Source organism: Bos grunniens, chromosome 8 (assembly GCF_055505025.1).
Source record: "Bos grunniens cultivar Pamir isolate PY7600 chromosome 8, Bosgru_T2T1.0, whole genome shotgun sequence".
NCBI lineage: Eukaryota > Metazoa > Chordata > Mammalia > Artiodactyla > Bovidae > Bos > Bos grunniens.
Genome location: NC_141172.1, coordinates 98407044 through 98434283, shown reverse-complemented (window position 1 = coordinate 98434283; position 27240 = coordinate 98407044). Strand labels below are relative to the sequence as shown.

Below are 27240 nucleotides of genomic sequence, written 5' to 3'. Positions count from 1 at the left end.
TGTCTTTTTATTATTGAGTTGTAATAATTCTTTATATGTTCTAGAGAAGTCCCTTATCAGAAGTATGATTTGTAAACTTTTCTCCCATTCTGGACTGTCTTTGTACTTTCTTGATGTCTTTGTGTTCTTCGAAGCATAAAAGTTTTACATTTTGGTGATGTCCAGTTTGATTTTTCCTTTGTTGTTTGTGCCTTTGGTGTCTTAGCTAAAAAACTTTTGCCTAATCCAAGGTTGTGAAGATTTGTGTGTATGTTTTATTCTGAGTTTTATAGTTTTAACTCTTACATTTAGGTCTTTGATTCATTTTTAGTTAATTTTTGTATATGCTGTCATCTACTCTTTGGTTGGTCTTTTCTGGTGGCTCAGTGGTAAGGAATCTGCCTGCAGTGCAGGAGATGAGGGTTTGATTCCTGGGTTGGGCAAAACCCTGGAGAAGTAAATGGCAGCCGACTCCATTCTTGGCTGGGAAATCCCATGGACAGGGGAGCCTGGCAGGCTGCAGTCCGTGGGGTTGCAAAAGAGTGGGGTATGTCTTAGCAATGAAACAACAGCAACTCTTTGGGTTCCTAGTGCTGCAGCTAAAGGCAGGATCAATGCTTGACTTTTTTTTTTTTCTATTTATTAACCATTTATCATAATAAGGTGTTGGTTCCCTAATCATCCTATAAAGTAGTAGTTTGGTGGGGTTTTCTTGTCATCATGTATGCTTTAGATTTAATCATGAGTTTGTATTATAATAAAAAAATAATTGCATTTAAATAAATTTGTGTACTCTGACACATATGTGTATGGTAGAGAGAGGAAAGTGATTTTGTTGTTTGGGTTTTTTTTTTTTTTTTTTTGAATTTTGTTTCTTATCAACTGTCACCTCCTAAAATTTCATCTACCCCTTATCTTCCAGAAACATGCCAAAGGCCAGGATTTGTTTGATCAGATTGTATACCACTTAGACCTGGTGGAAACAGATTACTTTGGCCTCCAGTTCCTCAACTCTGCCCAGGTTCCGGTAAGTATTCCTTTGATTCCTTCCACAATGGACTGGCTAATCACAGGTTACTAGAAATTGGTAGAGAAAGACAGGTGTAAAACTGCATTACTGTTGTGGTAAAGAGCATTGGGATGGAGGTGCTGGCGCCCATGTGAGCTGATGCATCCGTGACGCCCCACCCTGGAGGTGTCCAGTATCTTGCTGCACATGGGGACGTGCTAGGGAGACGTTTCCAAGCATGAGGATGCAGTGTAGGCACATCTCTAGAGTAGGTAGAAAGAAATCTCATTATAAGAATTCTTCTGCGGATGCTGTGTGTATTTTTAACTAGCAGAAGAGGCTGTGCCACCCTCTTCTCGTGGACTCTTGCCAGGTGTAGAGAGCAGGTGCTGTGGGCACAGCTGAACCGCAGCCAGGCTTAGTGGGCTCCGGGGCCGGGTGGTCTGAGCAGGTCTTGGCATTGCTCGAGAGCCATCTTGCAGGCTCCAGGAGGTTGTGTTTGGTCAGCAAAGACTTCCCTCACTTTGCCTGAGACAGAACTGTCCGCAGTGGAGGTACCCGAGTAAGTGAACTCAACACAACTCAGAACCACTCTTTCGTTTATTTTTATTTCTTCATCTATTTTATAACTGACCAACAATACTATGTTAGTTCCTGTTACACAAGATGGTAATTCGGTATTTCTGTACATCTGTAAATGATCACCACAATAAGCCTATTTACAACCTGTTGCCATACAAAAATAGTATATAGTTGCTGGCTATATTCTCCTTGCTGTACATTTCAGACCTGTGACTCATTTATTTTGCAACTACTGGATGTTTGTACTTCTTAATCACCTTCACCTATTCTTTTTCTCCCTCCTTCCCTCCTGGCAACCACCTGTTTGTCCTCTGTACTATAATTCTGTTTCTATTTTGTAATGTTTGTTCATTTGTTTCTTAGACTCCACACATAAGTGATAAATCATACCATATTTGTCTTTCACTGTCTGATTTATTTCACTTAGCACAATACCCTCTAGATCCATCCATGTTGTCACAAATGGCAAGATGTCATTATTTTCAATGGCTGAGTAGTATTCTGATGTGTATGTATAGACACTGCATCTTCTTGATCCATTCATCTATTGATGGGCACTTGGGTTCCTTCCATATCTTAGCTAATATAACAGTGCGATGAGTGTAAGAGTACATATATCTTTTCTCATCAGTGTTTTTGTTTTCTCTGGATAAATATCCAGGAGTGGAAGTGCTAGATCATACAGTAGTTCTGTTTTTAATTTTTGAGGACTCTCCGTACTCTTTTCCATGGTGGCTGCATCCGTTTACATTCCCACCAATAAACAGCGCAGAAGGGTTCCCTGTTCTCCGTATCCTTGCCGATGCTTGTTTTTCGTTGTGTTTTTGATAATAGACGTTCTGACAGGTGTGAGGTGATGGGTACCTCACTGTAGTTTAGACTTGCATTTTCCTGATAGTGATGTTGATCATTTTTTCATGTTGTCTGTTGGAGATCTGTGTGTCTTCTTTGGAAAAAATGTCTATTCAGATCTTCTACCTATTTCTAAATAGGATCGTGTGGATATATTTGATGTTGAGTTGGAGATCTTCGTGTATTTTGGATATTAATCCCTTATCAGATATGTCCCTTGCAAAGCTCTTCTCCCATTCAGTAGGTGGTGTTTTTATTTTGCTGATAGTTATCTTCATGGTGTAAAAGCTTTTTAGTTTGGTATAATTGCATTTATTTATTTTTGCTTTTGTTTCCCTTGCCTAAGGAGACATATTAAAAAATACTACTAAGATTACTGTCAAAGAGCATACTGCCTATGTTTTCTTCTGCAAGTTTTATGATTTCAGGTCTTATGTTTAAATCTTTAATCCATTTTGAATTGATTTTTGTGTGTAGTATGAGATAGAAGTTGTTTGATTCTTCTCCCTGTAGCTGTACAGATCTCCCAACACCATTTATTGAAGAGGCTGTCTTTACTGCATTTTAGATTCTTGCCCCCTTTGTTGTTCATTAATTGATCGTATAAATGTGAGTTCATTTCTGGGCTCTCTGTTCCTTTGAGCTATGTGTCTGTACTAGACTGTTTTGATTACTGTAGCTTTGCAGTATAGTTTGAAATCAAGGAATGTCATACTGTCAGCTTTATTCTTTTAAAAAGCAAGAAAGACTTCAGAGTTTCCATTCCCAGCAGAATCTAGCTTTGGGTTTCAAAGAGAATTTATTCAGCAATCTAAAAATATTTATTGAGTGCTTGTTGTGCACTAGGCCGTGTTCTAAGCAGTGGATAATGCAGTGTATGTATGTAATACCTGCGTAATATGACAGGTGGTAATAAGGGTTAAGAAAAATAAAGCAGAGTGAGGAGACAGAGTAAGGGGCAGTGCTATTTTAGACAGAGTATGAAAGGGTGAGTTCTCTGGTAGGAGATATTTGAACTGAGACCTGGAGCTCCTCCTGTGTAACTAAGCCTTTCTACCTGAAAGATAGTTTTTAAATACTTCCTGGGCTTATGCATGATGGTTGTAAGGAGGTACTCAGAGTCGATGCCTGGAAATTGGGTCTGCCTGAGATGGATGGTGTGGTGCTCAGTCTGCGGTGATGCAGTGGAGCCAGGGCTTAAGTACGCCTGGGTTATAGTGCCTGCTGGGCAGATGTGTCCCTTTGCACCCACTAGATGCCCCCTCTACACCAACTTCCGCCCTACCTTCAGGACCTCCTGTCTGTCTGCAGCCCACTGCCTTACCCCCTTGACTGTTGCCACGAGCATCCTGCTGCCTCCTTGAGATCATGTTCCTGATTCCTTCCTGTGAGCTGGAGACTCTCCCTTTGGCTCCCATGGCTCAGGGAAGGGCAACCCACCATCCTTTGTCCCCTCCACTGTGTACTTCTGCTTCGTTTGAGGTTGGACCACCCAGTGCTGCACCCTCTGACCTCAGCACCCTCTTCCCATCCTTCAAGGCCTCAAGTGCCCATTTTCCTCCTCCTGGGGCAAACTCAGAACTCAAGTTGTTGACGCCTCTAAATATTCCAGACCTGGTTTCCTCTCACTGAAGTTTCGTTTGAGCAAACCTCACCCAGATGCACCTTGGGTCCTGTCACTGTCCATTCACTCCAAGATCCAGGATTCTGTTGTTTCTTATCCTGTAACCAGAATAAGATCCAGGATTCTGTTGTTTCTTAGCCTCCTTCCAGTTCCTCTGCGCGTGGCCTTGGCCCTCAACAACCCCCTCCTGCCCTGGTCTTCCTCCCCGCCCGGTCAAGCCTCAGGCATGTCTTTTGTGTCCCCATTTGCCCTTTGATTCTCCTGCCCCTGTGACTGTCCCCTGACCCCCCTTCAACACACATGCAGGCCCATCTGCTTCCTCTGCTGCTTCTCCAGGACTGCCAGGCATTGTTGGAGAGGCCATGGGCCGTGCCTTCTGGCCCAAGCACAGATCACAGGTTCAGCGAAATCCAAGCCCTGAGCTGTTCCTGGAGCCTCATGAGCGCCCACTGGACCCTGAAGTGCCCCAGGGTTCCCCTTCTGAGTCTGCACCATAGACCTCTAGTCCAGTCCCTACAGAGACTGTTCTCACGGGTGGCCTCACCTCTGGCTGAGAAGACCGAGGTCATTTAGCCTGAATGCCTTGAGTTTTCTTCCCTGCACTTCAGTGTCTCTTTCTCTATGTCCGTTCTTTTTACTGCTTTCTCTTAAGGGACTTTGCCTGTTTCTCCAGCATTTATACACCTGCATCAGAGTTCCATTTCCAGTTGCTTCCTCAGTGCTGAATTTATAGAGTTCTTGCCGTCCCCAGCATCTGACACTCATCAGTCCTCCTCTTCCCAGAGCTGCTTTTCCTGTTGTCCTTTTGTATATGGTATTTTTGGCTTCAGATTGTCTATGGCCCAGGACTCAGTTCAGGCCTGAACCTTGCTCCTGGTTTGATGGGCTTTAGATAAGCCACCTTCTCTCCCTTGGCCTCAGTCTCCTCATCTGTAAAATGGGTTTATGGGACATGTTCTTCCAAGAGCCCTTCTGGTTTTAATGTCCTGTGATTCTGAGACTAAAGGGGAGGCAAGGTACTGTCCCTCACGTCTCCTCTAGTCTGAAGGGAGAAGACACCCATCTTTCTGCCTTGAGAGGCACGTACTTGTTGCCCTGGTGGCATGTCCTTAACCCCAGGCGACCACTCCCCAGCCACTTGCGTTCTCCAGAAACCACGGAGGTAACGCCATTATGAAAGTCTTTGCTGTGAGCCTCTGCTCACTTGGCTGCCAGGCTTTCCCGCCTGCCGGTGCCCAGGCCCCGTGTGGCAGGAGGGATGTTCTCAGCGGTATCCAGGCATCCTTCCCAGGCCATACGCCTGCAGGAGCTCAGACTCTGAAGGTGCTAGAGCCTTTCCAGCCTGCAGCTCTGTGAGCATGGCGTGCTTCTCTGCCCCGCAAGAGCAGGTGCAGGGCCGTTATCTGCCTGACTCTGAGGATCCGAGCCATGTGGAACAGCGGGAGCTCCCAGCCCCCTTCTCATTAGTCTGCCTTCCAGTTGGGGCTCATTGCAGGCTAGGCTCTGGTGATGTTTTGTTGTTGTTTAGTCACTTTGCTTATGCTGGTGCAGCTCCTGGAATGCCCTTTCTCATCCTGTTTAAGAGACTTCCCTGGTGGCTCAGACGGTAAAGCATCTGTCTACAATGCGGGAGACCTGGGTTCGATCACTGGGTGGGGAAGATCTCCTGGAGAAGGAAATGGCAACCCACTCCAGTACTCTTGCCTGGAAAATCCCATAGACGGAGGAGCCTGGTGGGCTACAGTCCATGGAGTCACAAAGAGTCGGACATGACTGAGCGACTTTTCACTTTCACTTCATCCCGTTTAACTTATGGCCATCCTTCAAGACCAACTCTGATGACAGCCCTTCATGCGGCATGCCCTGAACTCCCAAAGTGTTTTTCCTCCTCTGTGTAAACCTGAGTTTATTTCACCCTCCCTGGCAGTTCGCTCATTTGGCCTCAAGATCATTATTTGTGTATGTGAGCAAACCTTTCTAACTAGATCCTAAGACTTAGGACCTTCTCCTCTTGACTTGGCGACTTGTGGTAACAAGGCATACAACCTAGAACTTTAGTCTTTAGCCCCAGAAGGGACCTTAGGAGCCATTGATCAATTTCTCCCATCTTCTGGGTGGGGAAACCAAAGCTCTTAGACCTTGGCAAGTCACTGAGTGAGTCGCACAGCTCATGCACGAACCCAGGTTTTTACAATTTCAGGTTTAGGCACTCTTTTCAGTACACGGTACTCTGGAGCCCCAGTTTTCCTAGCACCGGGGTGGATGCAGTAACATCCATTTCACAGGGAAATTGAGGGACTCTGTGAGTTAAGGGAGGAGAAAGGGCTTTGTAACCCGTCATGGCTGTGGGTCTCTTCTTCCAGGTGGGCAGGCTCATAAGTCATCAGGCCCCCAGAGGTGATGCACTGAGCTTAGCTGGAACCTCAAGGCTGCCTTGCCTGTAGGAGAGACCTTAGCAATTTAGATGAGACCTTTTGGAAAGGTTTGCTGAGCCACTGATTTTTTTCCTAGGGTCTAGGATGAAGCAGTTGGTGGCAGGTGTAATAGATGGGGGCCAGGAAGGGGACCGTCCACTTGGCCAGTGGCTTACTGCACCACGGTAGAGGCTCCTGCCAAGAATGACATCCCCACCCAGCCCCTGATATTCATATCAGAGGGCTGGCAGTGGCAGGGCTCTTGGCACAACTCTCTGCGTCCCCAGCTCCCTGCAAAGAGCCAAGCCTGGTTTCCATAGTGCGCTGCCCAGCCCTGAAGCAAGGTCAAAGTCTACTGGCATCGCCTATTTTTAGCAGTTGGGACTGGGGCCTCCTGTTTCCTTTTTCTGTTAAGCAGGAAAGCCACCCAGGAATCCATCTGTAGCTCTCGCTGGGCACAGCTCAAAGCAGGGGCACGGGCTCTATTTTTACAAATCAAAGCTGTCTTCTGAGAGCCCGGGCTCTGGCCTGCACCCACCCAGCTTTCCCCTGGCTGGTCTGGTAGGTGCTGTTTACTGAGTCCCCACTCTGACCTGAGACTGGCATCAAACCGAAGGCTTTATAGCGCTCGTGTTTAATTATTCATCATCGATCTGTGAGGCAGACCCATTTCACAGACGATGAAGCCACAGCTTACTCGGAACCTCACAAAGGTTAAAGTAGGGATAGAGCCAAGATTCAGAACTTGGTCTGTCATCACAGTGGCCAGCCCACTGGGTTGTACTGATTTCATGACACATGGTAGTGTCACACCCCTCCACGCCCCAGACACCCCCCCACAACACACACAGACCAAGAAAACATTTAGTCAGTAGCCATTCAGTGTACTGTGGCTTGGAGCTTACTCAGTGGCCAGCTCTGTGGCACATGGGTAGGCTGGACAATGTCCCTGCCTGCCACAGTCTGGTTGGGAAATAGACAAGTGGTCCCTTGGAATACTATGGGCTCAGTCCTCTCATCTGTGAGCCTGGAGCCTGAGTGTCACTGACGAGGTGATCAAACTACAGAGGGGGAGGGTGAACATGGGGAGGGCTACAGCCACAGAGGACAAGAGGACTTTGCTAGGCAGAGGAGTGGCAGGGGTTTGGGGCAGGGGTCACCACTGCCCCAGCAACCGGGAGCCTCCATCCCATCTCGGGGGCAGGTGTTCTACTGGGGAGGGGTAGCCATCCTGAGTCCTTTCCCAAGCCCATCCCAGCATGAAAAGAGAGCATCTTATGGTGATCCGTTTGGCTGCAAGGAATCCAGAAAAGGTGATTCTGGCCTTTGTCTCAAGACCTGTGAGAGGTTTTCTCTCCGGTCTCTGCATCATGGACTCGGGTTAGATGGGTAGTTAGGGGCCCACAGCTGCCAGGGAGGTAGACACACAGACATGCTGCTGGAAAGACACGCAGAGGCACTGTTGTGGCTTCACTCCGATGGGTGCCTGGAATGTCACCATGTTTGCGGACAAACCCTTCCTTGCATATGAATGGTTCATTAGTTTCCAGAGACAGGGAGTTGATTCTTTAGCCAGTGTCAGTGGATGGCTCAGTGCACTGAGAAGGAAGCTAAAGGGTGAGTGAACAGCCACACCCCAGGCAAATGGCAGGGCTGGGACTTGAATTCTGGTCTTCCGCCTCTTTCTCAAAGACATGTCAAACAGCTCAAGAAATGCCCCAGGCCACCCAGCAGCCTGCTTCTGAATGTTGGCAGAGCGCGGGTTTTCCTGCCCACATGCAGATATCAGCACTGAATGGGACACAGTTGATCAAGGGAAGTCTCTGTGTTGCTGTTGTGTAGTCACTAAGTCGTGTCCTACTCTTTGCGACCCCATGGACTGTAGCCCACCAAGCTCCTCTGTCCTTGGGATTTTCCAGGCAAGGATACTGGAATGGGTTGCCATTTCCTTCTCCAGGGGATCCTCCTGATCAGGAGTCAAACTCACGCCTCCTACATCACCTGCATTGCGAGTGGATTCTTCACCACTGAGCCACCTGGGAAGGGAAGGGAAGGACTCTCTGCAGTTGAGCTAAACGAACCCCCAAGGAAGCCTGGAGTGGCTGGTGTGCACAGCAGGTCGACAGGACTTCCTTCTGGATGAGACTGAGGATGAGGCGAGAGCAGAAAAGGAGTGTCAGACCCGGGTGTGTGTGGAGACCCAGAGCATCATGCTGACACTTGCTGAGTTAGAATCCTGCCTCACTAGTGCCGTGATGCAGGCTACCCCTTGCCCTCGCCACAGCCACCTTTCTCTACTCTGAGGCCCGAGAAGGCAATGGATGTTACATAATATAATGCGTGTTTTCCCCAACACCACCAATATATGAATGCTTCAGGTAGATAGTGTCAGATATCCTACAGGTTAAGGACTCAGTCATTCAAGACTCCCCACCTCCCTGCCCCCTCCGACCCCCAAACACACACTTCAGATACTAATCCCAAGTCCAGCTTGTCACCTGTGCTTCTAATCTACTGGCTGTAGGTGAGTGGGAGGTTCCCAGACCCCCTCCTTGGGTATGATCAATTTTGCCAGAGCCAATGCAGAACTCAGAAGAGCATTTAACTTACTAGGTTACCAGTTGATCATAAAAGGATGTAGCTCAGGAATAGCCAGATGAAACAGATGCACAGAGCAAGGTATTGGGGGTGGGAAGGTGTGGAGCGTCTGTGACCCTCTGAACATATCACTCTTCCCAAATCTCCTTATGTTCAGCAACCCTGAAGACCTCTGAACCTTGTCTTTTTGAGTTTTTCCAGAGGCTTCATCACACAGACACTACTGATTAAATCATTGCCCATTGGTAATTGATTCAACCTCCAGCCCCTCTCCCCTTCCTGGAGATCGGGGGATGGGACTGAAAGTTCCTGCTCTCATGTGTTTGGTTCCCCTAGCAACCAGCCCCATCCCTAGGTGCTTTCCCAAAGAACCTCATAACTCATAACACATAAACTCAGGTGTCATTGGAAGGGGTTTGTTATGAATATTAAGACACTTTTATTGCTGTTACCACTTAGGAAATTACAAGGCTTTTAGGGGCTCTGTGCCAGAAACCAATGAAGACCAAATATACATTTCTTATTATGAATCACAATATCACACACAATAAGCTCCAAAAGTGTTCGTTCTCGTCTTTCTCTTTATATCCTTTGGATATGATTATCTCATATTCCTTCCAGCTCTAATTTAAATGCAAACTAGACACTTTTTACGAGCCAAGAAAATCTAGAGGTACTAGAAAGCCAGTTATGAGTTCCATCACTCAAATGTGATGGCCCAGAGGTTGTTCTGGCAGAGTTTTTAGACCCTTGTCAAGCCCCGAGCCTCTCCTGCGATTCAAGTGCTTGTGTGTAGGTTTTAGACAATTAAATCCTACAGCCAGTCTCATATATGTCATAATTCTAGAACTGATGTACAGTCAGAGCAGATGGGCTTTGCCAGATCATCTCACATCTCAATTTATGGAAAGGGTTTTGCCAGATGGACTTGGATAAGAAATTCAGATCAGAAACTACCTAATACGCATTAGAGTGTCTGAGTTAAACATCTTGCCCTTTGAACTCAGAAACGCACCTGTCTCTTTCCGGTGACTGGTTTACCAGTCTGATAAGAGGGCTGGAGCCATTTGTCTTGGTCCCTGCTGACAGGCAGCCTGGCTATATTTAGTCAGATGCAGGTGAATATCTGAGATAGGTCCTGCTGCTGTTAAATTGGGCTTCAAGCCAAGTACAGGATATGATTTGCTAAATGCCACACTGGGCCTGAGTATCCGGGGTCTTTAAGTCCCAGGGTGGTCTTGTGGGATTAAATACGAGTGATCAGGGTCCAGTCAGCCCCTGCAGCTAAGAAGGAAGTTGGGTCAGTGTGAACTGGTAGGACACAAGAAAGGTTTTATCATCTCGTTTTAGGATTGTGACTGGCTTTCTTATTGCCTCTGATGCAGATGAGCAAACCTGATCAGAACACCACAGGGTCAAGGAGCTTTTTAAATGGAGCTGTTGCTGATTTTTTCCCCAGCTTTGTGAGCCCTAGACCTCCATCCTGGTAGGTCCTGCTCCGGGCAAGGCTCCGTGGCTGGTGACTTGCTGGGAAGGATGGGGGCCAGTGCATGAGGATGAGGGGAACTTCTTTAGCAGTGTGGTCAGAGGGAAGGGCATTTGCTGTCCAGGGGGAGCATCCAGCCATGATATGCCTGTCAGTTAACACAGGGCCGTAGCCATCTGGCTCATAAACCCTGAAATTGCTGAAGATTTTACAAACCTCAGACAGCAGTCTTCAGAAGGGGTCGTGGATGTTTCAGGATCCCCGGGGTCATTATTAGTACATATTCTTGGGTAGGAGAGGATGCAGGGAAACTTCAGCATTAAATATTTAATGAGCACACTGGCAGCCTTTGGAAAACACTAATGATCTAGGATTCTGTATAATGATCTTGGGTGGAACCTGGGTATCTGTGACTGAAATGTGCAGCCAGGGTTTAAAACCACAGCTCCGGAAATGATACAGGCGGGGCCTGGATTAAGATTAGAGTTTGACAGTAGAGGGAGAAGAACAGTGGGCTGAAATTTATTCTATTCCAAATATGATAAGGAGACTTGAGAAAGGAAAGAAATGGGACAAGCTCCTTTAAGCTCTGAGCCTCCGGGGCTAATAAGATTAGAGGTTGGTTGTGGGGAGAACGTTCCTTGCCTGATATGGATAAATTCATTTGAAAGTGAGGCAAAGAACAGGTTTAGTCAACCCATTAGCATGATACTTACTTTGGCAGGAAAGTAAATATGTTGCTTTATAAGTCCTTGTATGTCCTCTTCCCAGGGGCTAAGGGTCCAGGACTTCAGCTTGGCTAAGGGGCAGCAATGAGACTTCACTCTAATGAGACAAATTGATCATCAAAAACCACCTGATAGGCAAGTGGTAAATAAGTAATAAAATTTGACAACCTGGCAGGCCCACCCCACCACACCCTCCACTGTGAAAATAATATTCTCTTTAAAAGGAAGAAACTATTCAGAAAAGTGAAAAAGAAAATAAGTAGACGTCATTCACAGTCCCACATTCAGAAATAACCTCTATACATTTTTATGGACATGTGTTGCTAGGAAATAATAATTTTCTATAAAGGGATCCTACCTGCTTTTTTTTTTTCCATCTCACATTGTGCTGTGGATCTCTTGCCACATCAATAAATACAGGCCTAAATCAGTTTTAAAGGCTGAATAGTATTTCACTACATGGAGGAGTCATTTTTTAATCCGTCTTTGTTGTTGGGCATTTAGGTCATTTCTCATTCAGAGCTATTAACAATGAGATGAAGCATCCTGTGCACAAGCCTTTGAGATAGGCATCCAGCTGTGGGGATCTGGGGCTTTTATCATTCAGTTGCCTCGCTGGGAAGCAGGGATGACAAAGCCGATGTCTCCCATTGCACTGCTCACAGCTTATTGTGTTATAATTCATCTCTTATTTGCTTTTGTGTTGCCTTATCCCTCTCCTCCCACAGTCTCGTAACGGGCTCTTTGGTGAGGGGTAGAGTACACTGTACTCACTCATTCCCTCCCATTTTCATTATTAGAATGTCCAGGGTTTAGATTGCTTCTGAAAGTATATTGACGGTCAGCAGAGTGACCTCTGATTCTGAACAGCTATTGAGAAACCTGCTCTGTGCTGTGTTGTTCCAACTGCTGTCCTTACAGCAGTGTTCCACATGCACGGAGTTTCCATAGAGGAAAGTCCCTTTTTGCCCCATTTTAAAAAAATTATGTTGAACATTTATTTCTTTCTCAAGAATCCAATAAGGCCTGCTGGGTGGCCAGCTCTGTGTGTGGCACAGGAAACTCAGAGATGATTAAGCGAGTGGTCCTTGCCCTCTGAGACATATGTTCGCCTGGAGGGGCTCATGTTCTGAAATGTTTTTCATGGAAGTCAAGCTCCCAAGGCTCCTCAAGACTGTAGCGCCAACAAGTTGGATGTTACAGAGGAACTTTTATATGAGGGAAGTGGTTTTGTAATTTCCTCGGGTGGATAAGACTGAAGTGGTGTTTCTGGTGAAAGCTAGAGGAAGTTCAAACACCTTCATGGACCAGAGCAGAATTATCTCAGGCAAATTCCTTCCTGTCTTTCCATCTTCAGTGTGAGTCATTTAAAGGGTCATGAATTTTGGTTGTTAATTTTAGAATTTAGGGGGACCGAGTCAAAAAACCCGTGTATGAACAGAGACTTTTGGCAGCGTGGCTATGGTCGTTACTAAATGAGTGGAGACTTAGTTCTATCATGAGAAAACTCAGGAGAAAAAGGCTGATGATGGCTCCACTGACTTGAAGGGACTTTATAGATGAATTAGGTAAAGGGTTTTAGGTTATTTTCAGCACCTCTTTGGAAAGCTAACTCTTCCCAGGAAAAATGAATTTGATGTCCATAAGCACAGATATTTTTTCTTTTTTTAACTGAAGTATAGTTAATTTATAATATTGTGTTAGTTTCACGTATACGGCAAAGTGATTCAGTTATATATAAATTTTCATCAGGTTATTTTCCATTATAGGTTGTTATGAGACATTGAGTATATTTCCCTGTGCTAAACAGTAAATCCTTGTTGCTTATCTAGTTTATCTGCAGTAGTTTGTATCTGTAGTTTAATCCCAAACTCCTAATTTATCCCTCTCCCCTTTCCCTTTTGGTAACCATAAGTTTTTTTTCCTTTTTTTTTTGTGAGTCTGTTTCCATTTTTTTATATATAGATTCATTTTTTATTTTTTAGATGTTACATGTAAGTGATGATAGCATATGATATTTGTCTTTTCTTTGACTTATTATGATCATCTGTAGGCCCATCCATGTTGCTGCAAATGGCAATATTTCATTCTTTTTTATGAGTAATAGTCTATTGTGTATACATATCACACCTTAAACCAGTCATCTGTTGATGGGCTCTTGGGTTGTCTGTGAACGCTGGGGTGCATGCATCTTTTTGAATGTGTGTTTTTGGGTATTTGGATGTTTATCCAGGAGCTGAGTCAAATGGTAGTTCTGTTTTAGTTTTTGAAGAAACCTCCATACCCTTCTCCACAGTGGCTGCTCCAGTTTGCATTCCCAGCAACAGTGTAAGAGCGTTCCCTTTCCCCACATTCCCTCCACCATATATTATTTGTAGACTTTTTGATGATGGCCATTCTGACCCGTGTGAGGTGATGCCTCGTTGTAGTCTTGATTAGCATTTCTCTAATAATTAATGATGTTGACACCTTTTCATGAAGCACAGATATTTTTATATTATACCGAGCAGGTTGCAGGTAACCAGTTTAAGAGCTCATAATCTGGTCCAATCCCTGGTTTTGTGAGTGAAAGTTGCTCAGTCGTGTCTGACTCTGCAACCCCATGGACTGGGTTGTCCATGGAATTCTCCAGGCCAGAATACTGGAGTGGGTAGCCTTTCCCTTCTCCAGGGGATCTTCCCAACCCAGGGATCGAACCCAGGCCTCCCCCATTGCAGGCGGATTCTCTACCAGCTGAGCCACAAGGGAGGGCCAGCCCTGGTTTTAGAGGAAGTTGAAACACCTTCATGGACCAGAGCAGAATTATCTCAGGGAAATTCCTGCCTGTCTGTCCATCTTCAGTGTGGGTCATTTAAAGGGCCATGAATTTTGGTTGTTAATTTTAGAATTTAGGGGGACCGAGTCAAAAAACCTGTGTTTTTTAGTTTTAGTTACTAAGATTTATAGGGGAGGGTAACTCCAGGGGATGCAAAATCTTATTGATGAAACTATTCCTAAAAGAAAAACATTTTTTTTTCTTTCTTTCAGCACTGGCTGGATCATTCCAAACCTATAAAAAAGCAGATGAAAAGTAAGTAAGCAGAATTCAGTCTACTACCTTCCTGCCTTTTCAGAGAGTGAACTCCGTTGCCAGTGTTTTGAAGTATTACATTTTCATTAGAACTTGGGAGCATTTTCAAATGGATTCAGTTCTAAGGATGTTTTAATTTCCTAAGACTGGCTAAATGTTAAGAGTTTAAAATTTGAATGGGAGTTTTTAGTAGATGTTAAAAAACACACTATGCCCTCTTTTGAAATTAGACACTTCCCCCAACGAGGACTGAGAAATAGGATGTTCAGAAACATGGCTTTATACCTGTGACATTCATTTTCTCGGGGGTTATGAAGTAGATTCAGAGAATGGGAGAGCTGGTGGGATCTTTGACAATCTGGTCCTGCTCTCTGATGTTATGTTGTGGTAACCACATTTCTTCAATGTGGTTTATGTATGAGTAATTTTTTTAAAATTTAATACTTTTAAAGTATTTTTACTGTGGTTATTTTTAGATTACAGAACACTCGGCTGTTTATGTGTCACTTTCCTATAGCCCACTTAGTATTTTGTTAAAAGTTAGTGTCACTGGGGTATCTTGGCAGTCAGGGGTGAAAGTAAAGTGTTAGCTCTCAGTGAGTCACTAGATGAGTAGCATTTTCTTCCAGAATGAGATTACTAACCACACTGTTTTTGTCAACACCAAAGTCCATTTTAGTTTTCCAAACTGGGATTGCTTTGTGTGTTCTGTTGTTAATTTCCAGTGGTGTGGTGGATATGTTAATAGATTTAACATGTTTTTCCTTTTTGTCCATTCTGTGATCTTCAAACCTTGGGGGAAAACATCTTCAACCTTCCATCTCCAAATGCTTAGTTGGACCTGCTTATGCTTTGCACTTTCGAGTTAAATATTATTCTTCAGAACCGAACAACCTTCGTGAAGAGTTTACAAGGTAGGACAAGATGCGAAGCAAGGTCCTTCCACCCACTCACACCCCATAGCACTTGCCTTGGTATAATCAGCAGGCCTTCTAGACTGTGGGCTTGCCACCTCTTCCATCTGCTGTCTTTCTGTTCTGAGCAAAAGTTACGAACACTTTGCCTGTGCTTATCTCTGCATTCTGTTGAAAACTTTGCCTGATTGAACCTTTTCTTAGTAAATCAGAATTTAAGAGTGTATCTTCTCATCTCATATCTGTCTTGACAGACCTTGGGTAAATTGGCTAGTTGGTCTCTGGCACTTTATTTTTTGTCTCAGATACCAAAAGGGAAGGCAGATATTAGAAGAGCATTTCACCATCCAAAACTGCCGTTTTATTTCTTTAAGGAGCACTGCCAAATATTCCCTCGATTGTTGTAGTATCAGATTTGTTGGTGCTCCTTCATGGTGACTTTCCACCCCGTTGAGTTTCTTCCTTGGTATACCTGCCTATGTCTGCCTATGAGACTTCAGAGATAGTGTTGAAGCAAAAGAGACTTAAAACATAAAACATTTTATGTGTGGACTTGCCCTCCAGCCACCTTGCTGTCAGTGAGATTCTCGGCTCAGTCTCCTGCTGCCTTTGATTCCCCAGACTCCCCTTGTCATCGTCTGTGATGCACAGCAGTGGTGATGGGTGGTCCATGGCTCTGGCCCCTGGCTTGGAGGTGACCACCTAAGTAGCACTTTAATGACTGACTTTATCACCATGCCCTGCCATGGGAGGGGTCTATGGGCTTCTGTAGTTAAGATTTCCTATAGGAATTGGAAGTTCTGGCCACATCAGCACTGTTTCCTCCTTAATATGGGTACTCAGTTTAATGGTAGTTGAGTGCCTGTCAGAAGTAGTAACATTCTGGAATGTACTAGAACCTTCACCACCACCCACATGTCTGGGTCACCCACATTATCCTATATCCATCCCACAGAGAGTGACTGTGTGCATTGTGTTCAAAGTTCAAACAAATTACATTGTCCTAGGGCTGCTCTTCAGAGTCCTTTATGAAGTGTGCTGCTTCTAGCTGTCATCAAAGCCAGTGATTCTTAACCAGTGGTTGTGAATCAGAAACACCCAAGAAGCTTTTGAACAAATCACATTCCTGGGGACTACTCTTGCGTGTAAGATTCTCATTCTGTAGGTGTGGAGCCGAGCGTGGGTAGCTTCGGTTTTTACAAAGCACTGTAAGCGGTTCTGATGCCCACATCCTCCTGGTAAAAAAGGACACTTACTTAATCTCTTACTTCAGTGAACTCCTCTGGTATTATTTGCTGCCTTCCTCCCCATTTTCCTTAACCAGTTCTGGGATTTCTGTTTCCTGTGTGCGTGTGTGTGTGTCTGTGTGTGTGCACACATGTGTTTTTTGGTTTTTTGAAGACAGAGCCTGCGGTTAATCTCAGCAGAAAAAAAGCCTCCAGCAGTCGCTCACTGCAGTCAGCTGCAAACTCTTTGATACAATCAGCTGCATCCTTCCTGAAATCTGCTGGCAGGGTTAGCTGAGGGTCAGATGCAGTGGTTCCACCCTACCTGTTGGATTGTGTGAGGTGTGTGTGTATGTGTGTCTGTCTGTCTGTCTGTCTGTCTCCTGGAGGCTCACGGGCATTGAGGAGGCGTCATTGGACCATGCAGCTTTCCATGTTCCATCCTCCGAGTATCTTGCAAATTTCCTACATGCATTCACCTTCCTAGCTAGGTTCTGGAATGCCTTCCTGGGACAGGAGGAGATGCTTCCACCCAGGTTCTCATCTGACCTGGACTCCCTTGTTACAATGCAGACTTCCGGACTGCGTGGGGGTGGGAGCAGTGCTGGGAAGCTGGGGATTGGAAGTGGCTGGGGAACAGTGACCCTCTGTTGACTTTTGTATATGTTTATCAGGTACCTGTTTGTTTTACAACTCAGGCATGACATTCTTTCAGGAAAGTAAGTATGTTTTTTTTCTAACCATTAACTCAAGATAGATCATAGTGTATTTTCTAAATAATTCACTGTGTGTGTTTTTTTTATAACTCGTTACCCTTGTTCCATTTTCAAAATTCAAAAAAGTACACCAGGCATTGTAAAGTGAGTCTAATTCTTGTATAACTATCATCAACATCTTATGTTAAATAACTCCTATATGGCTTGAAGCATTTCCAAGAGCATTTGATATCTTCAGTGATGTGTATTTGGGAGTCATTCTCTCCCTGGTCACATCATTGCCCCATTCATAACGGCTTTTGTTGTGTTTGCAAGCAAGATACTTTATTAGTATGTATACACTTACAAGTATTTGGATCATCTGAAAGTCTCGCTCATCACCATCTGCATTTATTTAAAGAGGTTACATTCTGATTCTACTAGAAAGAGGTTTAGATGTCTCATCTCATTTCCTTTTCCTCTCTTAAAAATGGTTTTTAAGGCCTAGGCCTCTGGCTATACAGTGTTGAGCACGACAAGCATTGGCACTGAAGTGACTGATTTTACAGGCAGTGTATGTATTTTAAGGATATGCGATTTCTGCAGTCACAACTTTTACAGCTGTGTCATTTTTCACCAGACGTATTGACTGTTTTCTGCTACATGAAGAACTAAGACCCACTGAATCTAAAAAGCAATACCTGCTCTTGACAAGAATACAGTTTGATTTTGAATATAACCTGAAGGAGATTTAAAATGTGATTTCTGAATCTGCAAATTCTCTGTAGAATATGTGCTACAAGAATCCTAGTGAAATGTACACTCTAGAACAAGTAGATTGTACAGTGTATACATTCGCCTTAGCAGTGTGATACAGATAGCGGATCTTTGATTGTGTGTATATCAAAGCGTGTGTGTGTATTTCTCTCTCACCATACTGTGCTCCCATACTAAAAGCCTCTTACCTGGTGATTGTCTTCGGTCTGGAAGAACATTAGTGGCGACATCTTGGATTTGTACAGCACTTTGCAGTTGACATGCACCTCAGCCTGACGTTACTATATTCCCAGTAGCCTGGTGTTCTGGCCCCAGCATTGAATTTGCCAGCTGGCCAGTGGTGGGCAGGACACTTGAACACTCAGCTCCTTACCTCTGAGGTGAAGGGTGGGGAGCACTGGCCACACCCATAGTAGGGGCTGACACACTGGACGCATTGACCAAACTGGATAATACGCGCATGTGGAAAGGCTTTGAAAACTAGGAAGTGCTGTACTAATGTATGTCGTTACCAAACTGGATAATATGCGCATGTGAAAAGGCTTTGAAAACTAGGAAGTGCTGTACCGATGTATGTCGTTACCAAACTGGATAATACGCACATGTGAAAGGCTTTGAAAACTATGAAGTGCTGTACTAATGTATGTCGTTACCAAACTGGATAATATGCGCATGTGAAAAGGCTTTGAAAACTAGGAAGTGCTGTACCGATGTATGTCGTTACCAAACTGGATAATACGCGCATGTGAAAGGCTTTGAAAACTAGGAAGTGCTGTACCGATGTATGTCGTTATTATTCTTCTAACAACATTTGTGTATCAAGTATGAATGGGATCTCTGGATTTGTAGTAATACAGCTCTGTGGCAGTGTCTCAGTTATTTGATCGCTTGGGTGTATCTGGCTGTCCTGGCCATCTTAGATATAGTGTCTCTCTGTTCATTTCTAACACTAGGACCTTGTTTCAAGAAAGACTTAAGGCACCTTGAAAAGATGCATGTGTCGAATCAAGATAAAATAAGTTTAAAACTAGTAAAGCAAAGAGCAGGGCTTTTCATTCTCTTTTCCAAACTTCCCCATTCTTGCCAGATTCAGGAAAATTGCCCATTATGCTTAGAGTTGAAACTGTACCTCGATGGGGTTAATTTAAGATATGAGGAGAACTGACTTTGGGAAACAGGGAGAGTAAGTCAGGTTGTTTGCATTTTTTAATGTAGGCAGCAAAAATAGAAACCACAGAGAACAAAAATCATTATCTAAATATCACTACCTTCTGAAAAATGGTTTTAGTGACATTTTGTATAGTTATGAATATTAAAGTTCATATTTAGAATTAATTTTTTCTTTTTTTTTCCCCAAGATTGAAATGCCCATATGAAACAGCTGTGGAATTAGCCGCTCTCTGCCTACAAGGTACATTACTCCTTAGTGGTAATTAGCATTTTAAAGTTATTGCTTTTCCTTTGAACAAACGACAGTCTACTATGTAGCAGGCACAGGGCTCTGCTTTGGGGGTATAAATGAACATGATACAGTCTCCATCTCCAAGTAGCTTCCGGTCCCCTGAGGACCGCAAGGCAGGATCACATACTCTGTGTGCACACATACAGCAGAGTGTGGTTCCTTCGGCAGGAGAGACCTGCAGGAGGCTCGGAAGTGGCAGGCCCGTGGGAGGAAGGGTAGATGGAGATGAACAGAGGATCCTGGGCACAGAGAAGAGAAGTACACAGAGGGCCAAGCTCAGAAATCTGGAAAAGTGGGTGACCTTGACCCCATTTAAAGCACATCAGCTTCATGCTGTCAGCAGTGGTGCCTTTGAAGAAGGAGGCAGGCCCCATCAGATGTGCATTTTAGAAAGGCCACAGTGGTTATGATGGGGAGAAGGGACAGGAACAAGACCAAGACTGGGGCTGGGGGTGTAGTGAGATGTAGCTGTGAAAAAATCAAACTGACCAAGGCTGGGGTTAAACACACACCCCCCCAAACCACATCAATAATATAAGGAGAAGGACCCAGTCATTAGGCTTCGGTGTTGAAAGAGGAGTCAGAGATGACTGCTAGGCTTTTGCTGAGAAGGGGTGATGGTAACAGCGAATGGCTAGACTAAGAGTTGGGTTCCACAGCGGGACATCTGTGCAGTCTCTTGGCTCAGAGGTGCTAGTGGGGCCTCTGGTAGCTTCTTGAGTCAGTGCAGATCAGGCTCCACGAGAGAGGTCAGGCTGGAAGTGCTGACAGGGGAGCCATCAGCATGTGGGTGGGAACTGGCGGGTACGAGGGCTGCCTGCCTGGCTTTCAGGGTTGACCATTCCATCCATATGATGCATTGATGGATTTTAGTTTAAGATGCACAAGAAACACTCACTAAAGTCTCCAGCACTAATTAAGAGGATACTAATATGTAGCTGCACATAGGGAATTTCGTTAGCACATCAGATAGACATATGTTGTGGACTCTTTACCTGTGTGCTCTTTGGCTTCTATGGGATAATGAATGATGATGTATTCATTCATAATTACTAATTCTTTTTGAACGCCATAATAAGATTTGGCTTCTGACTTTTGTATTTACCAAGCTTTAAAACTTGATCTAAGTTTTTTCAAATTATAAAATCAGTGCAGGCTTATTATACACTATCAGGACAACAGACGAGTAGAAGCAAGGAAGGAACCTACCATCCTATTCACAGACAAGCAGAGTTTTTATGTGTTTTGAGTTTTGAAAATGTAGTTCTGGTCAGAGTTGTATAGATTTTTTTGTATGGTTTTCTACTTGGTAATTTTAGTACATATATTTCATCATGTTTATACTCATAAAGGGAGAAGGCAATGGCACCCCACTCCAGTACTCTTGCCTGAAAAATCCCGTGGATGGTGGAGCCTGGTAGGCTGCAGTCCATGGGGTCGCTAAGAGTCGGACACGACTGAGTGACTTCCCTTTCACTTTTCACTTTCATGCATTGGAGAAGGAAATGGCAACCCACTCCAGTACTCTTGCCTGGAGAATCCCAGGGACGGGGGAGCCTGGTGGGCTTCCACCTATGGGGTCGCACAGAGTCGGACACGACTGAAGCGACTTAGCAGCAGCATACTCATAAAGATGGTTTTTAATGACCAGATTACTCCCATTTGCTGATACTTCAGTTCTTTAGTCACCTTTACTGCTTATTCTTGAATGGGGACTTGGCTTATTGTAGGTGATCAGTAAGTGCAGAATGAACTTGAAGAGCTCCCCAAGGACTGTGAAATTTCTTGAGAGCCTCTGTGCATTTGAAAACTGAGAGGAAAGGTGTTTCCTCTCATGCTGGAGCCATGAACACGTGTCTTGCCGCAGTCGTCCTTGAATCAGTGCCTCCGTTGTTGTGATGCAGTGGCCCTGCTTGGAGGCTCTGCTCTTTTGAGAACAAATTTTATGGTTGATTTGAAAATAAATTCAGGTACAAAGAAAAGGGAGGAGGGAAAACGTAGTCATTTGTGGTGTGTCCCTGCTTTGTAAGTTTCAGGTTTGTGGATAAGGCATTAGAGACCCAGGCAGTTAAGGGACTTTACCCAGGTCACACCGGTCAAGTGGGAGTCAAGCCCTCCTGCCTCTGAGCTGTTTCTTCCAACCCCCAACCCCCCACCACGGCTAAGCGAAGTGTGCTCTTGCTGGCAGGTTCTTGGAAGGCAGGCAGCATGCTTCCTCAGGATGGGTGTCCCTCAGGCCTGTTTTAGTCCCTCTAATGATAAGGCGGGACACTAGCCCCCTCACCTGGTCTCGTGGGAACCTTGTCATTGGCTTCTCTCTCCTGTGCTTGGCCATGTCAGAGGCACAGTTAATCAAGTCTGGTGCAGACACACCAGTAAATGCATGGCTCACTTTGGCCCATGCTGCAGGGTGGCTCATATCAAGGAGACCTCTTTCCAGACAGCCCTTCTGACCTTGCTGGGTCCGCAGCTTCAGGGTAAAGTCTAGGTCAGAGGTCAGTTGCAGCCCCCAGCCTTGGAAGCCCAGCCCTCCCCTTTTCTGGGCAAATGTGTCCAGAGCAGAAGCATCACTTGTGGCTGTGCCCAGAGTCCCCAGCAGCCGCATACCCTGATTCAGACCCCTGGTGGTCTTAGGGCTGCCGTCCAGCTGAGAGCTGCATATTTGAGGGGCTGTGGTCAGGTGAGGAGACAGCTCCGAGTTCCCCAACCAGTGTCAGAGGCTGTGTCGTGCAGTCCTCACACAAGCCCTCCCAGTTTGGTATCAGTGCTTCCTCTGGGTGGACAGGGACATTTCATCCTCTTCTGCAAGCCCACAGGAGTCCCTCTCCTGAAGGGTAGGCACTGGGATTTGGGCTCAGAAGCCAGTGGAAAGGGCTGTTAGGTACATTAAGGGTTGCTGTCAATTCGGGGTGTTTGGTCATGTGCTGGCTTGTTGGTGGGATTCTGTGTTAAGGAGTGGTTCTCAGAGTATGTTCCCTGGGAATATATTGCATCAGCTCCATCAGTATCACCTGGGAGCTTGTTAGAAATGCAGGTTTTTGGGGTGGGAGGTGGGAGGGAGGTTCAAGAAGGAGGGGACATATGTAAACCTATGGCTGATTCATGTTGTTGTATGGCAGAAACAATACAACATTGTAAAGCAAGTATCCTCCAGTTAAAAATAAATAAAAAAGAGAAATGCAGGTTTTCAGGCCTTATTCCAGACCGATGGATTCAGAACTTCTAGGCGTGGGGGCCAGCCATGTGTGTTTTAACAAGTCCTCCAGGCAGTTCTGATGCATATTTGTTAGAAAACCCCTGTTGTAGATGCATGTTTTTCCAAGTAACGTGTGCCCCACCCTCCTGGGTGCCTGGTGGAAGGCGGGTTTGCTCCTGCAGGTCTCAGGTGGGGCCTGAGATTCTGCATGGCAAGCAAGCTCCCAGGCGATGGCCACACTGCTGGCCTGCTGACCACGCTTTGTATTGGCCAGGTACTAGAGGCAATTGCAGAAAAGGAGCAAAGGGGCCTCTGGGGGATTCCTTTTCCCTCTGGGCTCTGCCTCCTGTCCTGCGAGGGTTGGGGGAGTGGAGAGAGATTTTCTCATTCAGGTCGAGGAGGAATGGGCCTCCTGTGTCCTCCGGCCCTGCATTCTGTGGGGGCGGCTTTGGGCTCTTTGCTTGGGCTCGCCCACGTGGCTGTTGCTCCTTTCTGCACAGCCGCCTCCCTCCCAGCTTCTGCCTGAGTTGCAGTTGCTTCCGCAGCCCTCTCACCCCCTATTCCCTCCCTCCTCATGCCTTCCCTCTCCCTCCTAACATTCCCCCACCCCAACACCCGATCCTGCCTGTACTGAATTCTTGATTGGTCCTCTCCAGCACTGCAGACTCTGGTGTGCTGCTCAGACCCACCCTTAACGAGAGCCTTGTTACACGGATGTTCCTGGGCAGGTCCCCATTCCTGGCAGTTGCCTTTTATTGCAAATTTAGGCACTACAGTTTGGTGGGGGTAATGTAATCACAGCCTCCCTGGGCAGGAGAAGTAGTCGGGAGACAGACAGTCATAATCGAGATGATGGTGTATGGCCCAATGGGGAGCACACTGGAGTGATTGGAAGGGATTCTGAATGTATCTGTGGGGACCGAGTGGGAGTTAAGTCCTCCTGAAAGGAGGGCCTTAGTTGTACCTGAGGGGGTACCTGTGCTGTTTACAGTCGGGCAGAGCGCCTTTGGACTTGCTGCGCAATAACCAGAAGCATTCACTGTCTCGTGTTTTCTCCCTTTTATGAAACCTGCAGCCGAGCTTGGGGAGTGCGAGCTTCCAGAACACACACCAGAGCTTGTGTCTGAGTTTCGGTTCATTCCAAATCAGACAGAAGCAATGGAATTTGATATCTTCCAGAGATGGAAAGAATGCAGGTACCTTGATGCTACCATCCAGCATTCCAATGTATGCATTTGGTCACGTGTAAGCGTTGGTCAGAGGGCTTCCCTGAGAGCTCAGACAGTAAAGAATCTTCCTGCAATGTAGGAGAGCCAGGTTCAGTCCCTGGTTCGGGAAGATCCCCTGGAGAAGGGAATGGCAACCCACTCCAGTATTCTTGCCTGAAGAATCCCATTGGACAGAGGAGCCTTAACCTGGAGGTTACAGTCCATGGGGTCACAAAGAGTCAGACACAACTGAGCGACTAACAAACGTTGGTCAGACTCTTATCTGCTGGTGGAGCGGCTCTACTGATGACTGAAACAGCTCCAGCTCTTCACTGCTTTCTCTGCTGTGCTTCAGCCCTGCTTTTCCAAAGGCTCACAGGACATCTCTCTTTCCCGAGCTGTACAGTAAAAACCAAACCACATTCTGGGTCCTCTCAGAAATGCAGGGCCTGGTCCTGATTTGCTCATCGAATAACCAGGGCCACTAGCCCAGCCTCCTGAACAAGCCAGGGGGTTGCTGCCTGGATCCAGCCAGTCTGCATACCAGGGGCTGTGTGCATGTCCTGAACTTCAAGGCCATAATCCTAAAGAAATGTGTCCTGTGGTCCCTTACGGGGACACTCAAATCTTAGATCATGTGTTGTACAGAGTTACATTTCAGGACACGTGGTCCCCACAGCTAAATCCAGCCCTGTCATTTATCCTTTGCTTTGTCCCCTTTTCCCCCTCAGTCACCCTAGCCTGGCAGTTTTATGCCTGGAGAACAGGCCCGCTGCCTTTCCTACTGCCTGCCCATCCTCCCCAAACACTGCCCGTGCCGAGTCACTCCTGGACTCAGAGACTTAGCATGGTCTCACGGTGTCCCGCAGCCATTCTGACTCTTGAAAATGGCAGGTGACATCAGCACATTCTTGTACCCCACTGAAACAACGTAGAAAAGTGTGGGTATAGGATCTTGCCATACCCCACTCCCCATACGCCCCACCCTACTCTCTGCCCTGCAGGAGGATGCTCTGAGCAGTCAGCTATGTATACTCAGCCTTTCTCCTTTGCACACATGGGCACGTATCTACACACACACAAGTGCTTCCTCAAGCGTTCACATCGTAAGCCCTGCTCTGTCCTCATTCTGTTAGCAGTCTGTCGTTGGAGGTTGTGTCATGTTAATGTAGATGGCATCCCTCGTCCCTTTAATTGCCCCAAGCACCCTCAGAGTGGCCGTGCCCTGCAGACTCCTGTGGGTGTCCACATGGCAGTTCACACGTGTCTTGTTGGTTTCTCTAAGGGGAAAGAGCCCTGCCCAGGCGGAACTCTCCTATCTGAATAAAGCGAAGTGGCTGGAAATGTATGGGGTAGACATGCACGTTGTCAGGGTAAGAACTGTGCCATTTAAGTAACTGGGGTTCCCTGTGATGGGAAAAATGTGTAAACAATGTGCAAACAAAGTAACGCGGTGAAGAACTGTTTTGCATTCTGCTCTGTGACCACCTGTTAGAACCTTCTACCGACTGTGCCTTCGTTTGTTTGTAGGGAAGAGATGGCTGTGAATATTCTCTTGGACTGACCCCGACAGGCATATTAATCTTTGAAGGAGCTAACAAAATAGGCTTATTCTTTTGGTAATTTAGTTTTGTCCTATATTAAAAATGTCTTTTTCCTCTTTTGTGGTGGAATTCTATGTGAGGGATGATGATCGAGGGATACTGGCAACACCCAGATTCGTTTTAAAAACACACAGACCCTTGCGTGTGTGGGTGTCTGACAATGGAAGTGGCGCTTCTGAATAATCACACTTACCTGAATGAATGATTTCTTAAGCAAATCAAAGCGTAACCGGTAGAGAGGAAAGGGCTATGTAATGTGTAGATGGTTGCTCCTGCAGACTGTGCTTTTAAAATGGTTTCTCTCTGGCCAGGCCGAAAATTACCAAAATGGATTTTAAAAAGAGCAAACTGACGCTGGTGGTGGTGGAGGATGACGATCAGGTAAGCCTTGCCCCATCCCTCCTCTTCGCCGGGAGTGACCCTGCATCGGTGTCACCAGCCCCGCGTAACCGGAACCCACACTTCCCCTCCGAGGGCCGCGAGCAGGAGCACACGTTCGTGTTCCGCCTGGACAGCGCCCGGACCTGCAAGCACCTGTGGAAGTGCGCCGTGGAGCATCACGCCTTCTTCCGGCTGCGGACGCCGGGAAACAGCAAGTCCAACAGGTCGGACTTCATCCGGCTGGGCTCTCGCTTCCGGTTCAGGTAGGCGCCATTTTTACAGCTCGAAGGAGGGCAGCGGCGATGTTCTGGGGAAAAGGAGCCGTGGATGTGCATTCGGGGACTTGCATTGGACCTCACGCTCCAGCTTCTTTCTTAACATCTGAGCTCTTTCAGCCTACCTATCCTGCTTGATAAAATGAGACTAATAATCACAAAATGCTTAACCACTGACATTCAGCTGGAACCATGCTGTCTAATTCAGTAGACACGAGCTACAGGTGGCTATTTAATTAATGTTAAATACATGTTAAAATGTGGTTCCTTAGTCTCACTAACCAGGCTTCAGGAGCCCGGTGCAAATGAAAGCGGGTGGCTGCCACACTGGGCGGTACCCTTGTAGGTAGAACAGGAGCATCATTTCAGAAAGCCCCATCAACCACCCAGCACTGGAGCTTTTCACGTACCAACTGGGGAATCCTTCCTGTGGCCTTAATAAGATGGGTCCTCAGATTATGCACATTTTGCGAATAAGGGAACTAGTGCCGGGGAGTAGATAGTCCGCCCAGGGCCACCGTCAGTCAGTGCTAGTGCTGAGCCTCAACCCCAGGCAGTCAGGGTCCTTTGTCTTATATTTTAACCACTGCTCTATGGCCTGTCACATGCCAACATCAAGGTATTTGGTGACAGTTAGGAGAAGGAAATGGCAACTCACTCCAGTGTTCTTGCCTGGAGAATCCCAGGGACAGGGGAGCCTGGTGCGCTGCTGTCTCTGGGGTCGCACAGAGTCGGACACGACTGAAGCGACTTAGCAGCAGCAGCAGGAGGAATAAGAGCGGATGTCACCGTTTGTGTGAATGACCCAGACGGGCTCAGGAGTATTTGAAAAGACTCTGGAGAAAGAGAATTTATTCTGATATGTTTTTACTTGTGATTCTAAGACCGTGTCTGTTAAAGTGCACGAGGATTCCCTGGGTGTTTGTTAAAAATGAGGATTTAGGACCCCAGCTAAGACTTTTGTAATTAGAGTCTGTGGCTGCACACATGTGCCTGTATGAATAAAACCTGAAAATGTCCATTTTAAATACACTCCCAGGGTTGATTTCTGAGGCGTGTTTACAGATCTAGGAATTGCAGTTACAAGATCTGAAACTTCACGTGGTTTCATAACCTCTTCCCACACATGGCATGTCCTTGAACTCTATTTAAAATGCCAG

General features: G+C 46.0%; 1 protein-coding gene across 46 annotated transcripts in view; it reads left to right on the top strand.

Moving 5' to 3' along the window:
- Positions 1-27240, top strand: part of EPB41L4B (erythrocyte membrane protein band 4.1 like 4B) — a 139058-nt gene that overhangs the window by 33119 nt on the left and 78699 nt on the right. For 40 of the 46 annotated variants that reach the window (XR_015132084.1, XR_015132087.1, XR_015132085.1 and 37 more), the window contains exons 2-11: positions 902-1006; positions 14300-14342; positions 15178-15256; positions 17157-17201; positions 19313-19365; positions 23688-23808; positions 25106-25193; positions 25351-25439; positions 25736-25805; positions 25899-26068. Coding sequence is in view for 36 of the 46 variants with exons in the window: in XM_086315837.1 (XP_086171963.1) it covers positions 902-1006; positions 14300-14342; positions 15178-15256; positions 17157-17201; positions 19313-19365; positions 23688-23808; positions 25106-25193; positions 25351-25439; positions 25736-25805; positions 25899-26068 (863 nt within the window). In the remaining 10 variants the exon portion in view is untranslated. Of the gene's footprint in view, positions 1-901; positions 1007-10450; positions 10545-14299; positions 14343-15177; positions 15257-17156; positions 17202-19312; positions 19366-23687; positions 23809-25105; positions 25194-25350; positions 25440-25735; positions 25806-25898; positions 26069-27240 lie in introns of those variants that run through there. The other 6 variants (XM_086315832.1, XM_086315861.1, XM_086315856.1 and 3 more) reach the window with 5 other exon arrangements.